The following is a 17,585-nucleotide window of genomic DNA, read 5'->3' on the forward strand; positions in this document are numbered from 1 at the left end:
CTCAAAAAAAAGGCAGCCATTGGAGATGGGTCAATTGGTTTGATTGATTGATTGAAAACTATTTCTTTGGACATTTACCGGGGCCAGTTTCGAATTGCAGCCTCCCGTAGGTGCTCTTTGAGGGCGGTTTTAAAGGTGGGTAGGGATTCACATTGTTGTTCAGTTCAGAGTTTTTTATTTGCCACATGGAATCATACAATCAGAGTTTCTTCATTACACAATCATAAATATCATTCCATGGACAAAAGGAGCAGGAAGAAGAATAAATCTTATAGTTACCTGCCCCTTATTCCTAACCTAAACAAGTATTTACTTAATGGTCGGCGTACAACCTAATTTACACAAATAATAATTTATACCATTATACAAGAAACACACAATCCACAGTTAACCCTTTAATCGCCAAGGACGAGTTAACACGTTAATCTCCGCCATGCGTAATCTGCCAATGACGCCGTAACACGTCATTGAGATCAATATTTCAAAAATCTGTGATGGCAATCATATTTTCCCCGCGGAGACTTGAGATCTCCTGTTGATCTCCTCTCAACTCTCCGACGGTTCAAGAGCGCCATCTGGTGGCCGATCGGCGGATTGCCCAAACAGCAAACCGGAAACAGAAAGTGGTGCTCATCCAAATTCGGTCCGACCACTCGCTATAGCTCCCGGGACTCCATCTTGACACACTGGATAATCGATCGCTCGCCCTAACTCGATAAACAACGTTATTTGGACGTATATAGTATTATACAACCTGGAAATGGTTAATCTAGATCAACATCCCATAATAGCAAAATTTCTACTCCAAGCTGATCGCCCAACGGCCCGAGGAGACTGGGGTAAGTTTCAGCGTTTATTATTACCGTGTTCGATACAAACTGCTCTGATGATCATATCACCCACACTACATGAATCATCTAACGTTGGCCACGGAATTATAAACGACCCCCCCCCCATCCGGTCAACATCAGATGATGAGTAGTAACTTTATCTGGCGCCGATCGCTATCAAACTGTATTTGATCATCAATATAATGCATTTAGGGCTATAAATCACGTTCTGCAGAATGCTGCAGAAAACAATAAAAACATATTTATACTTTAGACCGTATTTTAGTATGAATATGTGAATGAAAAAGTAGAACGTTGCTACATCCTAAACGATAGATAATTGACGTTGAATGGGCCATAGTAATGTCAATTTAGCAATACAATTTAAAAAGTTATAGCCCTGCAAAGAAGGGGAACTTCTCCATAGACAAATAGAGCTGGCAGAGGATGGTATAAGGATGTACATAAGCGTGGCAGAGAAAGGGTTAAACAAGAAAAAATTTTATAATAATAATAAAGAATAAAGAATAAAAGAGAAATCTCACTATTCAGATCACATTTGATTTTCATACTGACTAAATATTTGTTTTTTATAATTTTCTTTTGAATTGATAAACACTATTACATCCCTTAAGCTCGCTATGGAGAGATTTCAACAACTTTACACCAATAACTGAAGGACACATCTGTTTAAGTGTGGTACGTGCAAACTGATGTTTAAAATTGTATTTTCTCCTACTAAACTCACTTTCTAAATGAAAAAGATTTTGTAGTTTTTCTGGCAGTGTATTATTTCTTGCCCTAAACATAATTAACATTGTTTGAAACTTAACCATGTCTTCAAGTTTAATTATTCTAGATTTAATAAATAATGTATTTGTGTGTTCTCGATAACTCACTTTATGTGTGATTCTTACAGCCCTCTTCTGTAATATATATATAATGGTTTTATATTGGTCCCATAAGTATTCCCCCATACTTCAACACAATAACTGATATAAGGTGAGATGAGTGAACAGTAGAGTGTTCTCATTGCCTCATACTCGAACACATCCTTTACTTTATTCATAACAAAAATACTCTTGGACATCTTTTTTTTAACGTGTGCTATGTGCGATTTCCATGTTAATTTATCATCCATAATCACACCAAAAAAACGAAATTCATTAACTCTCTATATCAACTCCATCTATGGTCAGTACTATATTTTCATCTAGTTTTCGATTGCCAAAAATGATACATTTAGTTCTTTTCAGATTCAGTGATAGCTTATTTACAACAAACCATTTCTTTAGCTTTGTCATTTCATACACAATATATTCAGCTAGTTCCTTTAAATTATTTACAGAGCAAAAAAAAATGTATCATCAGCAAACAAGACAAACTGTAATAGTTTTGAAACATCACAAATATCATTAATATATAAAAGAAAGAGTTTGGGCCCCAAAACCGAACCTTGCGGTACCCCACATTCAATTTTCATGAGCTCAGATTTGACATCTGCCAACTGCACATATTGTTGCCTATTGTGGAGATAACTACTCAACCATTCTAGAACCATTCCTCTCACACCATATGAACGTTGTGGCATAACTGCGAAACGTGTTTAGTCCCTTGTTTGAGCCGAATCTGGTTGAACATGATTTGTGGAACTTCCTCTGGTGTTGTGGTCGTGGAATTCACTGACCTTTGGGAAGTATTTCGATGGTGGTTTGACGCCTGGAATGAAATGGAGCGGACTTGAGCGGTATCTCCTGGGTCGTGATTAGTGGCGGCGGGGGGGAAAGACAGCTTTCTGAACGGCTCAGGCTTCACCAGTCAATTGTGTCCAAACATTTACACAACCCCTCAAACAACACAGTGCACACTGCCATCTGCTGGTCAGAATAACGTAGTGCAGCCCAATTAGACTGCCCAGGGAATATGACCGTCCCACCAGGAGAGATACAGAGGCGGCTCTGGAGAATGTAACTTCTGTCGGATCTGAAGTGCTGTGCACATTATTAAAGGAAGGGTTAACTTTCCCCCCCCCCCCCCCACATTATTCATAAAACTTGGGCTCATAAACCTTGTCAAGGTTATGATGATTCTTATTCACATGGCCAGTTTAGTGAGTGCAATCCCTGCTGCGGATAAACACATCAAGACATGTAAGACGAGAAGAAGTCATGTTACATAACTTGTAAGTCGCTTTGGATCAAAAGTGTAAGCTAGATGACTAAATGTAAAATGTACCCTTCGAGAGGTCCTCTTGTCCTCTCGCCTGTTAAAGGGGAACTATCTTATAAATGGCCTTTTTCAGTGTTTAGCATTGTTTCCTAGCTATGTGAACTTATATTAATATGATCTATGTCTCTAATTCTCATATTGGCGTATTCTTCCAATTCTCCCCTCACAATATTCACCCTCACTGAACTGAGTCATCTGAAAATGTGATGATTTGTGATGTCAGAAAGACACCGCTGCATGATAATCATCATGTCCCACAGCGGTTTACCACTGTGGTTGGAGCCCAGGCTCAAAACGGCTTAAGATCTTGAGGTAGAAAAATGCTGTTTTTGAAGACTTGATTAGAAATACAAAACAATGAATTAAAAAAAATATATAATTACAGAGATGTTCCATAAACTCACAGGAATTGTGTAAAAGTGCCCAAATAGTGAAAGAAATAGTAAAATAGTTCCCCTTTAACTAAATAAGAACATCTTCTTACCTGTCCCCCGCTCCGGAGGCGCAGGTGCGCGTGGCCCTGAAGCGGGCGGAGAAGGAGATGCAGTCGGAGTGGTCGGTGCCGGAGGCGCTGCAGATGTGGCTCCAGCTGACCCACGAGGTGGAGGTCCAGTACTACAACATCAAGAAGCAGAGCGCCGAGCTGCAGCTCAACGTGGCCAAGGACGAGGTACGTCCGTCAGGGATCAGGCGCGCTAGGCGCGTTATGTAACACGTGTAGCATGTAGCGCGGGCCGTCATGTGAAGCTAATGCCGTTGAAATAAAGGGAACATTTCAAACCTTTATTTAAACACGAAAGGAAGATTGTACGTCCGTCCGTCCATCAGGTGCGCTAAGCATTAGGCATGCATGTAACACCCCCCCCCCCCCCCCCCGGAAGCTAATGTCGTTGCAATAAAAGGAACATTTCCAACCTTTTATTTAAACACGGCTGGTTTCACTCATTTACGGTGCACATACAGAAATAAACAGCATATAAATGCACACAACATATACAATCATAACAATAAGAGAAGATGAGTCAAAAAGCAAGGATAACAAAAACAAAACACGTACAACTTGATTGACGAAGGTTGGGGGTCAAGGTTTTAAACTCTGCAACAGAGGGGAGAGTCTCAAGCTTTAAGGACTGTTGGAGTTCATTCCATGAGCTTAGCGGAGCTCAGCATAGCAAAATGCACCGATAGCGACATAAGTAGTAAGTAGATGATGAAACGTTTGTTGAAAGGAGCTGGGACACAGTGGTGTGCTCCAATCCTTTATTTTTTTCGTCCTCGATCCCCAAATGTCCTCTCCAGATTGCAAAATTAAAATAAAAATGTTCCTGTATCACCTGGCACTAAAGAAAATACACTTTCAATTTGGAGTTTAACTGTTAAGTATCCCCTCAGAGACGGGATTATCTTTATAATGGACACTCCTATAGAGAGACCAGAGTACCCAGAAGCACCGGAGACAAAGACCATGACCCCCTCTCTCCCATTGGCTGTACCCTTAATGCACAAGTGCATACGTGCCATGGTTTTAAGGTGCTTCGCAAAACAGGATGTGTCGGGGGCACAGACGCTAGAAGCAGATTTTCCTAATTCAGTGCGAACTCTGGGGACCTTAACCCTTTCACTGCCACACTACAGAAGGTTAACCCACGGTTACCGTCGGTAGTGTGATAGTAAAGGGTTAACCTTCTGTAGTGTGGCAGTGAAAGGGTTAACCTGCTGGCGTGTGGCAGTGAAAGGGTTAACCTTCTGTGTATTGTCGCAGTGAAAGGGTGTTAACCGTTTGGTAGTGCGGCAGTGAAAGGGTTAAGGTCCCCAGAGTTCGCACTGAATTAGGAAAATCTGCTTCTAGCGTCTGTGCCCCCGACACATCCTGTTTTGCGAAGCACCTTAAAACCATGGCACGTATGCACTTGTGCATTAAGGGTACAGCCAATGGGAGAGAGGGGGTCATGGTCTTTGTATCCGGTGCTTCTGGGTACTCTGGTCTCTCTATAGGAGTGTCCATTATAAAGATAATCCCGTCTCTGAGGGGATACTTAACAGTTAAACTCCAAATTGAAAGTGTATTTTCTTTAGTGCCAGGTGATACAGGAACATTTTTATTTTAATTTTGCAATCTGGAGAGGACATTTGGGGATCGAGGACGAAAAAAATAAAGGATTGGAGCACACCACTGTGTCCCAGCTCCTTTCAACAAACGTTTCATCATCTACTTACTACTTAAGCCAATCACCAGAGCGATTATGATGGGGTCCAGAGTTCCAGTCCAGTAATGAGGTGATGTAGGGTGGGGGGTCAACGTTATTAATGGCTTTATACAGAAACGGATGCCGATGCAAGTCACGTCTCTCTGCCAGAGAGGACCACCCAACCTTATCATACAGGATACAATGATGGGTACCATAACTGTCACCAGTGACGCATCTAAGACAAAATACCAAACACCTTCATCCTACAGCATGATGTATGGGTCCAATCCAGCACGACAATGTCTCCCTCTACAGGGCAAAGAGTGAATGGTTTGAGGAAGACGCAAACATGTACACCACTGCCCCTCAGTCACTCACCGCCTATGTTCACAAAGCCTCCCAGAGTACGAGTGCTCATCTGAGGGTCGGAGAACAGGAACACTTGCCTTTGTGACCTTATTCAAACTAACAGTCAGAGTCCTACACTGATTTTCAGGACTCGTGACTCTGACTTGGACTCGAGCATTGACTGCATTCGGACTCGGAAGGTGCAGACGAGGACTCGGACTTACAGTTAGTTATTTATTTTTAATTTGTAATCATTTGGCATAAGATATTGATGGCTAGTGCATTTGTTTGGCTATTGTGTCACAAAGTAAATAAACTCCCTTTGAAACGGTGACTGCTGTGTCATTTATGTTTTAATTTGTACGTCAGCTCAGACTCAACCTTGATGACTTGGACTCGGACTTGGACTAGGCGGTAATGGGGACTCGACTCGGGCTCTTCTTTGGTGACTCGGACTTGGGACTCGGACTCTTTTAATTTGTTTTATTTAACCTTTATTTACCCAGGCAAACAATTAAGAAAAAATTCTTATCTGAGGGTCGGAGAACAGGAACACTTGCCTTTGTGACCTTATTCAAACTAACTGGAGCTGTTTATTTGACAGGACCCTGGTCTCTCGACCCTATTGGACTCGAACACAGTTGGGACTCGACTCGGACTCGAGATTTAGTGACTTGACTACAACACTGACCTGAGGTGCTCCTGGAGCAGGTCCTGTAGGGGTCTGGTGTGTCGCTCGGGGACACTTCAACAGGGTCTACTAGGTCCTGTAGGGGTCTGGTGTGTCGCTCGGGGACACTTCAACAGGGTCTACTAGGTCCTGTAGGGGTCTGGTGTGTCGCTCGGGGGCTCTTCAACAGGGTCTACTAGGTCCTGTAGGGGTCTGGTGTGTCGCTCGGGGGCTCTTCAACAGGGTCTACTAGGTCCTGTAGGGGTCTGGTGTGTCGCTCTGGGGCTCTTCAACAGGGTCTACTAGGTCCTGTAGGGGTCTGGTGTGTCGCTCGGGGACACTTCAACAGGGTCTACTAGGTCCTGTAGGGGTCTGGTGTGTCGCTCTGGGACACTTCAACAGGGTCTACTAGGTCCTGTAGGGGTCTGGTGTGTCGCTCGGGGACACTTCAACAGGGTCTACTAGGTCCTGTAGGGGTCTGGTGTGTCGCTCGGGGGCTCTTCAACAGGGTCTACTAGGTCCTGTAGGGGTCTGGTGTGTCGCTCTGGGGCTCTTCAACAGGGTCTACTAGGTCCTGTAGGGGTCTGGTGTGTCGCTCTGGGACACTTCAACAGGGTCTACTAGGTCCTGTAGGGGTCTGGTGTGTCGCTCTGGGACACTTCAACAGGGTCTACTAGGGACGCACTGATACACGCGGAGACACGTCGACTCAAGATTATATCGCTATTTTTGTTTTGTCCAATGACCCCAAAAGTCTATACTGTTCATTAAAAGTAACGCATCGGAACGGTACTCGGTATCGGCCGATACCCCAAGCCCAGGTATATCGGTATCGGGCCGGTACATCCCTAGGTTCTACATTAGACACGGTTTGTCACTTTTGTTACAGAGCGGTCTCTCTAACCAGACAGCGATAACACTTTTTTATGTGTGGGGCGACAGTGGCTCGGGAGGTAGAGCAGTCGTCTGGTAATCCGGAGCAGCGTGTCGAAGTGTCCTTGAGCAAGACACTTAACCACTAATTGCTCCCGATGAGCAGGTTGGCACCGCCGTCGGTGTGTGAATGTGCGAGTGAATGGATGAATGTGAGGAACAAATTGTAAAGCGCGTTGGATAAAAGCAGTTATATAAATGCACCATTTACCATTTACTTTTAAGACCAAGTGTTTTTCTTTAAGGGACAATTATATTAAATCTTAAATGTTCTTCAGGGGATTTAGCAGAGCACACCCACTGGGTTTCACTCTCCGATAGCATTCAGTATAAACCTGAGGATGTTTGGAAGGAACTTTGTGATTTCAGCTCAATTGATTACTCCTCTGAATACATGCAGGAATACAATTGATAGTTCTACTTTACTAATTTGCTTTTCTTGTTGATGTGGCCAAATTACATTTTAATTGCATTGTTTGCTTTTTTTGCTGTTGTTACTGGGAGCTGGAAGAGGTAATCTTATTAAAGCCTATTTACTGCAGGGCTGTGCTATAGCTCATAACCTGCGCTATAGCTCATAACCTGTGATATAGCACATAACCTACGCTATGGCTCATAACCTGCAATGTAGCTCATAACCTGTGATAGCTCATAACCTATGCTATGGCTCATAACCTGTGATATAGCTCATAACCTACGCTATGGCTCATAACCTGCAATGTAGCTCATAATCTGTGATATAGCTCATAACCTCTTATATAGCTCATAACCTGTGATATAGCTCATAACCCCTCTTATATAGCTCATAACCTGTGATATAGCTCATAACCTGAAGCGTGTAATGCTCTTATCAAACCATACAATTACACATCAAAACATCAGGCTAGGTATCGATTGTATCAATGTATCGATTGATTAATTGACATCAGCCTCATTGCAATTTTCTTTGGGATATGATGAGGGACTTGAAACCTTACGTTCTTTTGTTTTGATGTCATTCATTCAGTTAGAGATTGTGTGTATGTGTCTGTCTGTCTCTCCATCCGTCTGTGTCTGTCCATCTCTCTCTCTCTGTCTTACAGCACGGTGGCACAGTGGTTAGCACTGTTGCCTCACAGCAAAACGGTCCTGGGTTCCAATCCTGGTAGAAGGCCTTTCTGTGTGTGGAGTTTGCATGTTCTCCCCGTGTTTTGCATAGGTCTCCTCTGGCTACTCCGGTTTCCTCCCACACCATGAAAGACATGCATGCTAGATACTCCTCGACCAAGGCTCTGCCATTACAACTGGAGTTGGTCCCTGGGCGCAGAACTGTGGCTGCCCACTGCTCCTAGCTAGACAGAGCTATGTAAAAATGTACTTGACAATAAAGATATTCTTCTGTTCTATTCTTCTTAGGCAGAGAAAATAAAAAAGAAGAGGAGTTCTGTGTTCGGAACACTTCAGGTTGCCCACAGTTCCTCCCTGGATGAGGTCGACCACAAAATACTAGAAGCCAAGTAAGTAACCCCCCCCCCCCCCCCTCCACACACGCACGCACGCACGCACGCACGCACGCACGCACGCACGCACGCACGCACACACACACACACACACACACACACACACACACACACACACACACACACACACACACACACACACACACACACACACACACACACACACCACACACACACACGTGGGGAGTATCATGGTTTCTCCATAGAGCCCCATTGTACTTTTTTTTTGCGCAGCAGCTTGCACAGGTAGGGGGGGGAACTCAGTCACGTGATTCAGTGGGTATTGCTGATTGGCTCGAACACGGTATGTTTAGAAACAAGAAATCCGTCTATAACACAGTCTCTTTTATCTAAGAGGGCGTTTTCACACCTGTAGTTCGTTTGCTTTGTTCCGATTCAGGGAGACACAGGGACTATAATGATACAATGTTGCACTTGTCCCTTAGTTCGTTTGTGTTCACACGGCTGTGTTAACAGCGGACCAAAACAAACGCACGCGCGAGCAAACTGTCACTCATTGGTCAGATTTTGGGGTGTCCCCCCCCCCCCCCTAACCCTGAATCTCCGCGTTACATTGAAATCGGGGAGGGGAGAGCGGGGGGAGCAAATTAATTAATGTGGATGAGAGCCGTTATGTAAGTGGTTGCCGATACGGCTGTGGGGGTGCTAGAGACATGATAGAATAGACTTGTATGCGCCAGAATCTCCTGAACACGGCGGGAGCCATTCCTAATCGATCAGAACTAATTCGGCAGCGGAAAAGCCCGTTTTTAAGCAGAGCATCCCCCAATTCCCCCATGCCCATGCGCAGATTGCCCACGGATTGTGATGCAACGCACACCCGCCCTGGACTGTTCCATCAGAGGGGGGGGAGCTTCGGTGGCCAGTGTCCTTTCAGCCGAACAGGATAATGAAACAATGATCCCACTAAATGACCAGACGCGTCTTATGGCGACATCTACAATTACCTCATTGAGTCTCCAGGTAGACTAATGTTTATATTTAAGTGCAGTGGTCTGTAGCCACTCACACTGGCCACCGAAGCTCCCCCCTCTGATGGAACAGTCCAGGGCGCGTGTGCGTTGCGTCATCATGCAGCACGTATACAGTACGGCAAGTGAGTTGTGTCTGTTTGTTAAATCGATTGCATTCTCACAGCGTACGAGTCGCGTCCGTTTGGAAGTGCGCCGAGACCACCCTCTCTCTCTAGGTGGTCTCGGCCCGCTTGTTTTGTTCCGCAACAGAATGTGATTGCTGTGTTCATATATGCCCAACTGAACCGAAATAGGGGGTAAACGCTCCAGGTTTCGGAACAAAAGCTCCAAACGAGCTAGGTGTGAAAACGCCCTAACTCTTTCACGGAATTGACAGAACTTTGTCAAGTATTGCATCAGAGTCGACTATATTTTTCATGTCAAACCTTAATTTAAAAGGCAACTGAGGTTTCCCTCATTTACAGTCACGTCGAGTGTACTGCATGAAAAAAGCATGTAAAATCATAAAGAGACAACATGAGGCAAAGAGCAAGGATAACAAATCAATTAAAACACGTACAACTTGATTGACAAAGGTTGGGGATCAAGGTTTTAAACTCTGCAACAGGGGAGAATCTCCAGCTTTAAAGACTGTTCGAGTTAATTCCATGAGCTAGAGGGGCATCATAGAAAAATGCAGATTTACCCAGTTCAGAGCAAACTCAGGGGACCTTAAAGGAACACACCAACTTCGTGGGAAATTAGCTTATTTGCCATCTACCCCGGAGTTAGACAAGCAGATACATACCCTTTTCTTCTCTGTGCATGCATTCATTGTAGGGAACACCCGCACCATTAGCCTAGCTTAGTGTCATTCACTGAAGGTAGGGCTGCCCAGGTAGCCTAGTACCCAACAGTCATGAAATACACTCCAAATACAACTCCAAAACGTGACCTGTGTATTTACCACATGAAAAAAAAATGTATTAGACATTTTCGTTTTCTAAGCAGATATATAAGAGAGTATAAGGAGGCACATTCTGTCAGACCATATATGGGAAGTTTGATTGATTGTAGCCACGCCCCCGTTTGAGATGATTTATGCTCCTACGTCCCACCCCCTTCTCTGATTGGTCGATATGTTCAAGGGGGCGGGATTTCAATAAAGTTTCAGAATAAGTGTCTATGTTCAGAATAAAGTTTCAGAATAAGTGTATGTGTGTGGGGGAATTAAGAAAAATACAATGTGTATATGTTCAGAATAAAGTTTCAGAATAAATTTATGTGGACATAAATAAACATTTCAAATGTGTGTATGTGTGTGTGTGTGTGTGTAGAGGATTTAAGAATATTTCAGAAAATGGATTCTTGGAGAATAGAGAATGGATCTTTCCATGCCTGTGTGGCATGCATGGATGTGTTTGTTTAAGCAGAAAAGGCCCAAGTGGCATGCATCTCCCCTGCTGTTTCTGTCTCCCTCTCAGTAGACTGAATATCTCTCCCTCTCTGTCACATTCAGAAACACTAGACTGTTTCTCAGTAGACTGGTTCTGAAATGACAATCCTCCAACGCTATGACACCCCCCTTCGCTGGGTATGTGGATAACGAATTATGCAGCTCCTGTCAGATTCTTGGTGAGTATTTATGACTTTAGAAGACAACCCCTTTTTTCAGGGGTATGCAGCTCCTGTCAGATTCTTGGTGAGTATTTATGACTAAGTAAGACTTCCTCTTTTTCAGGGGTATGCAGTTTATGTCACTGGGCAGTAGATTTACGACCATGTACATATTCCCTTTTCTGTAGAAAAACTCACGGCCCCCTAGGTGTGCGTGTGTATGCGTGCGTGCGCGTGTGATTATTTTTTAAGAAAAATACAAATGGTCTATATTTTAGTTTCTTGGATAAAGCCAAATGCATGTTTAGGGGAATATTTTTTAAGAAAAATACAATGTCACAATCTTTAGACACTTGTATTCAGAAAAGAAAATTACAATATCTCTATCATTTTGATTCTTGGAGAATGTCACTTGTGTTTAAACAAATGTGTAAATAAAAGAAAATACAGTAAGTGAATAATAGGCTGATGTTGTTTGAAAAAGAGTGATAACTTGTAACCAGACTATGTATGTATGTATGTATGTATGTATGTATGTATGTATGTATGTATGTATGTATGTATGTATGTATGTATGTATGTATGTATGTATGTATGTATGTATGTATGTATGTATGTATGTATGTATGTATGTATGTATGTATGTATGTATGTATGTATGTATGTATGTATGTAGTGTTTGTGTGTGTGTATGTGTGTGTGTGTGTGTGTGTGGAGGATTGTTTTTTAAGAAAAATACAAATGTAATGTGCCTATATTTTAGTTTCTTGGAGAATGCCTCATGGAAGAGAGTGTTTAGACACTTGTGTTCGGAAAATACATGTGTAGATAAACAAAAGTATCATAGAAACCTGTTATAGCATGCTGTTTTGCCAACGGGGGACAGGGCTGTGTTTAAGTTATATGCATGAGGCCAGGTTCTCCTAGATGGTTGCCTCACAAGGGTGAGGGGCTGATTACAAACACCCCTAGCTGTCGTAGTAATTAGGTTTCGGTGAAGCTTTTTATTTAAAATAGATTCTTTTAAAAGGGTTGCATTACTGTGTTTTGTATTATTATTCACATTAATTATAAAAGTTATATGTGATAGTTTAGAGTTGTGCTGAAAATATAAAGTACAGAAAATATCTGTCTGTGAGGGTCTGTGTCTCTGTTCGGGGGTGTGAACTGGGCCTTCTTAGGTGTTAAAACACCCCATGGTGTCGTGAAGTTTAGGGGACATGCAAACTTAGAGTAAAACTCTGACATATTTACACGCATCATTCAAATACAAATGGTTTATATTTTTGTAACATGAAAGTTAGTGTACAACATTATACTCATAGCTTATTTTTAGTTCACACAATGGAAGGGGTCGCTGTAACATAATCTGACCATTGCCTAACTAACCTTACAGTCATGCATTTGTCCTAATAAACTAACCTACACTATAACATGCAGCACTTTGATGAATATTGTTACACAGCTGACAGAGTTGTATTATAACTATAATTTGGATAAAAGCGTCAGCTAAATGACTAAATGTAATTGTTGTAATACCAACTATTTCACAGTTTGGGACACGGTGGTGACCATACATTAGAGATAGCTGCAGTTATTATCTCTTATTTCTTATTTCGTAAAACGAATACAATGTATTAAGATATAAATGTACCCTATATTCGAGTCTTTGACAAGGTTAAGAGGTTACAGATCAGAGAAATACTTTTGTCTTGTTTACATCAGAGTCCCCCATTTTCAATTCATCAGGGCCTATATGACATACAGATAGACAGTACTGCTACATCCATACATTTAGGACATACCAGATTGCAAATACAGCAATGTTTGTGATACAAAACTATAGAAAATAGTGATAACTTGTAAGTGTGTGTGTCCAAGCTGTTTTAACTGTTTCAATAGGGTATTTCATATGTCTTAAATTAATAAATTAAGACTTATTTCTGGATATAGATCACTCACCCTTCAAACCATGACTGACCCATAGACAACCATGACTGACCCATAGACTGTTTCAATGCTAGGCCTACATTTATAATGCATTTATAGGTCAACTACCCTTTTTACCACGGTTCAAACCTCACCCCTATCATCAAACACTATTTATATGTCACAGTATCCAGAAAATAGCACAGAGTTTGGGGAAAATGCCTTCTCTGCTAGCTAGGTCTGTAAAGGATTTCAAAAAAAACTTTGAAACTGCATCCCTTCACCACCCTATCTGATTTTAAAGTTCAAATTAAGGGCATTTAAAGAATGAGACCATTCAATATAGTTTGCTCCACCTCAAATGTAACCCCAGGGCCCACTTTGCCTTGTGTATGTATCAGTCTGCGTTCTGTGTATTTTAAGGTCTTTGTTGTTGCTGTCATTTGGAGCCAGGTCTAGCTAAAAAGGGATCTATGATCTCAAATGACTACTTTGTAAAAGGTATAGCATCTTTCATGCATTAATTGCAACTCTAACGTGTTACACACGAGTAAATCAGACATAATATTTGCAAACACTATAGTTCTAAACAGTGTATTACAAAATCTCTGTATCTACTGTAGACAATATGCAGTTATATCATTGTCACCTGAAAGCATGTTGTAGGATATTTAGCTGAAACTACGGTAAATGTAAAAAACATGAGTTTCAAGTTTCTTTAATAGTTGTCATACAGAAGAAGTACAGAATACTTTTATACAAAATGCTTCTTTCTGCTACGCTCCAGAGACTGTGCTAGGCAAGAGATAAGTAAAATAGAAGTAAAACTAGAAGTCACGTAGACACAATGTTTGATGCAGAATAGAAGTAACTGAGTTACCATACAATATACAATATACTATGCAATACTAATATAGAATAATATATAGTACAAAGCAGAAATGGGGGTGAGGCACAATTTAGGCATAATTTACAGTAAGGTGTACACAGGTATGGGGTGTAGTGCAAATCCATTACCAATAAATATAAAGTGTGTTTAGGTGTTCTAAAGTGTGGAGAGTGGGTGCTGCATTGTGTTTGTTTAAAGTGAGTGTGTGCGTTTGGATGTGTGTGTGTGTTGTGAGTGCATTTGATGGTTATTGCATAGTGTTATTGTTCGGTATGTGATAACACATAATCCTATTGAATTCTGAATTTTTACCTGTTTACACAATGATAAGGTAAAAAAACAATGTGTTACATTACAGATGTATTTTAGAAGTTTAGTACGGTGACCTGCATTACACAGCATGAAATATTCAATCAACACAAAAGTGACAGTCGAAGGAAATCCAAGATATTGTATGTGTTTTTAAAAGGGGCGAATGAACAATTTTTTGTAGATTGAGTCACTAGTCAGAAGGATCTCTACATGTAGGAGGATAATGCTAATTTGTCAGGGGGTTGACATATATCACCCCCCATGACACCTCACTCCTTTGTAAGACAAACAGCTTTGGTGCTGTAATTACAATGATTAGACTCGTTTTTTCTGTTTCCATTTTATCAGGATGTAAGGGATACAAAATCTATATAATAATAAGCTGTATACCAACTGTCATGCATGAATGCAACTCTAATGTGCTACACACAAGTAAAACAGAATATTTGCAAACAGCATTGTTCTAAACAGTGTATTACAAAATCTTTTTGTACTATAGACAGTTTGTATTTATATCTTTGTTATATGAAAAACATGGATGCATCAGATTTAGCAGAAACTAGTTTCCATCTGTACACAGAGAACATGATATCACATAATCCTAGTGAATTCTGAATTTTTTGTTTATTGGTTGAGTGTCAATTATAAACATCTAAAACCATGAAACTGACCGATACAGTTAAAATAGACGTTTACACAATGATAAGGTAAAAACAATGTGTTTCATTACAGATGTACTTTTTTAGAAGTTTAGTACGATCAAGCCCCAAAGGTCTCTCTCATATGACTGATCTAAGGTATATTATACAACTAGCACATTTCTGAATTACTTTGCATAACAGCATCTAGTTTTTTTAGCCACACTAAATAATAAGAAAGCCCCCCGAGTACTATTTTATGCTCTCAATATTTCGATATGCATTAAATCCTACAGCTACACACGATAGGAGATATTCAAACAGCTCAAAGATGATAATTCTAAAGCAAATACATTTTAACTCACTCACCATAGTTGAGTTAGTGTGTAGTGTGGCTAACATGTATGAAAGTAACATAAAGCCGTTATTTATTAGAGTTGTTGATACAATACTTCACATGCAGGACAGCATACCAATAAAATATTTATTAATTTGCAGAAAAAAGCTAAATGCAGAGTATTACCGGCGGAGGTTGTTTGATCCTTGTCCCTATGATTGAAGGAAATTCACTTTAAGAACCATTTAGCATGAAACATCTTAAAACAAAGATGTATTTATTCATTATAACCATGAAAATAATACAATGTTAGGTTCTACCGTGATTATCTTGGTCACAGATAGGAATGTATCATTCACATTCAATTATCCAAATATACAGGATGTGTCAGAGGCGTGTGCAAAAGTTCCCAGCACTATGCAGGGTTTTACATAGGGTACTAACAAAAACAATTCATATTGTTTCAGTGATGGCCTGGTTGATAGGTCTATTGTTGACTTGTCTTATTTCTACATGAAAGCTATGCATCGTTCACACAATAAATATGCTGTTTGTGAAAAAATAATGTATAATATCTGGACTGATTCACAGTGCCCTAGGTAGCGATACACTATACCCCGTTACAGGGGGTATAATGGATCAGTTATATTTTGTATGAAACACCTTAAAACAATGAGGCATTTCATTTATAATATCAAAACATGGAACTCTTATGTAGAATGATGTAAAAAAAGAGTTCTACTAATATATTTCACTTAAAAAACGTGTACAAAAAAGATAAATATCCGACTCCTGCTATGGGAATTACACTTTTTCTATACATAACAAATGTGATGATATGTTTTATTGTAACTGTTTGACTGTTTGGCTGTTTTAGTGCAACACTGATGCATCATCTAAGAAGGGAGACCCCCTTGAAAGGGTCAGGGGTTAAACCCCACCACTAGGTCTGAGGTGCTGTTCTCCTATTGATAGGTTTTTACATACCTTTACATTCATTTATTTTAAATTGTTTAGAGTTTATGGTATTTTTTGTCTTGTTTATGATTTATTGTGATACTTCTTCTTGAAGTGTTTAAAGAAGATGTGTTTGTCCCAAGAGGACATCAATGTGTGTTGCAGGGCCTTACAAATAAATATGATCTGATTTGATCATGGTCCTAACAAATGTTAAAATGTTTTCATGCATTACATTTTAAAGGGACCCCATTCACAGAGCTGTAGATAGTTACACAACTGGATAATATTTTTTATTTTTAAACATCTATAACTGTAAGGAGGAACTTAAAATCATTCAAAGCAATTATTACACCTTGAGGTAGAAAAAACACAGTTGGGTATATTATAAAAATTTATTAAAGAATATTACAGATCATGTTGTAACCTTTTTTATCAATAATATAAGCATGCATAACATCAATAATGTGATTAATATCTAAAGTTTCTAAACACTTATGATTTTTCAGCTTAAAAGCCGTAACATCCACTATTACAGTGTATAAACATAACAGGTGTGCTCTGTTAAAATTACCATTCATATGATCTAAAATAGTAACTAAGCCGTTTTCAAATAGAAGACTTTCATCCTTTGAGAGTGTCTCTATCATATATTGCCAATTATATAGCAAGCCTTTCTCTCTCACCAGTTTCAACATATTTTATTTTTATTTATTTTTAAACACACCATTTTATTGATTGTACAGAAGCATAAAAACATTTCATTACAACAGTCACTCATTCTCGATACACTTTTGCCAATTTCGGCAATGTGGACATGAATTTAACTACATATCCGTAGACTGTCAGCGTTGATCTCGGGGCAATCTTCTTGAATATCCTTAATCATTTCTTTCAGACATTCACTATTCTTAACTGTTTGGAACTCGTAAAGCAGTCCCTCGCAGATCCCCTGCAGGCGTAACGGTGATGGGATGGATAAGCTCATACGCCCCAAAAGGGCGGCTATTGTCGGTATCAGCTGACCACTCCATAGCATTGACAACAATGCCTCTTCATTGATCCCGTAATACAGGGATGCTTCAAACAGACATTCATGGTGCCTCTGACTGGGATGTTGTATGCTACAGCCGTAACAGTGCTCGTTGAGATGTCGATCGATACAAGACTTCAGTATTTCGGCCAAAACGAATTTAATACTACCTATCATTAGATAGTCCATGAACCCAGATCT

General features: G+C 40.5%; 1 protein-coding gene across 1 annotated transcript in view; it reads left to right on the plus strand.

The window, feature by feature from the left end:
- Positions 1 to 17,585, plus strand: part of stim2b (stromal interaction molecule 2b) — a 214,068-nt gene that overhangs the window by 157,100 nt on the left and 39,383 nt on the right. Inside the window, exons 8-9 of the mRNA XM_084313677.1 lie at positions 3,568 to 3,729; positions 8,595 to 8,695. Coding sequence (XP_084169803.1) covers positions 3,568 to 3,729; positions 8,595 to 8,695 — 263 coding nt within the window. The remainder of the gene's footprint in view (positions 1 to 3,567; positions 3,730 to 8,594; positions 8,696 to 17,585) is intronic.

This window comes from Notolepis coatsorum, assembly GCF_963971535.1.
Source record: "Notolepis coatsorum genome assembly, chromosome: 4".
NCBI classification, from domain to species: domain Eukaryota; kingdom Metazoa; phylum Chordata; class Actinopteri; order Aulopiformes; family Paralepididae; genus Notolepis; species Notolepis coatsorum.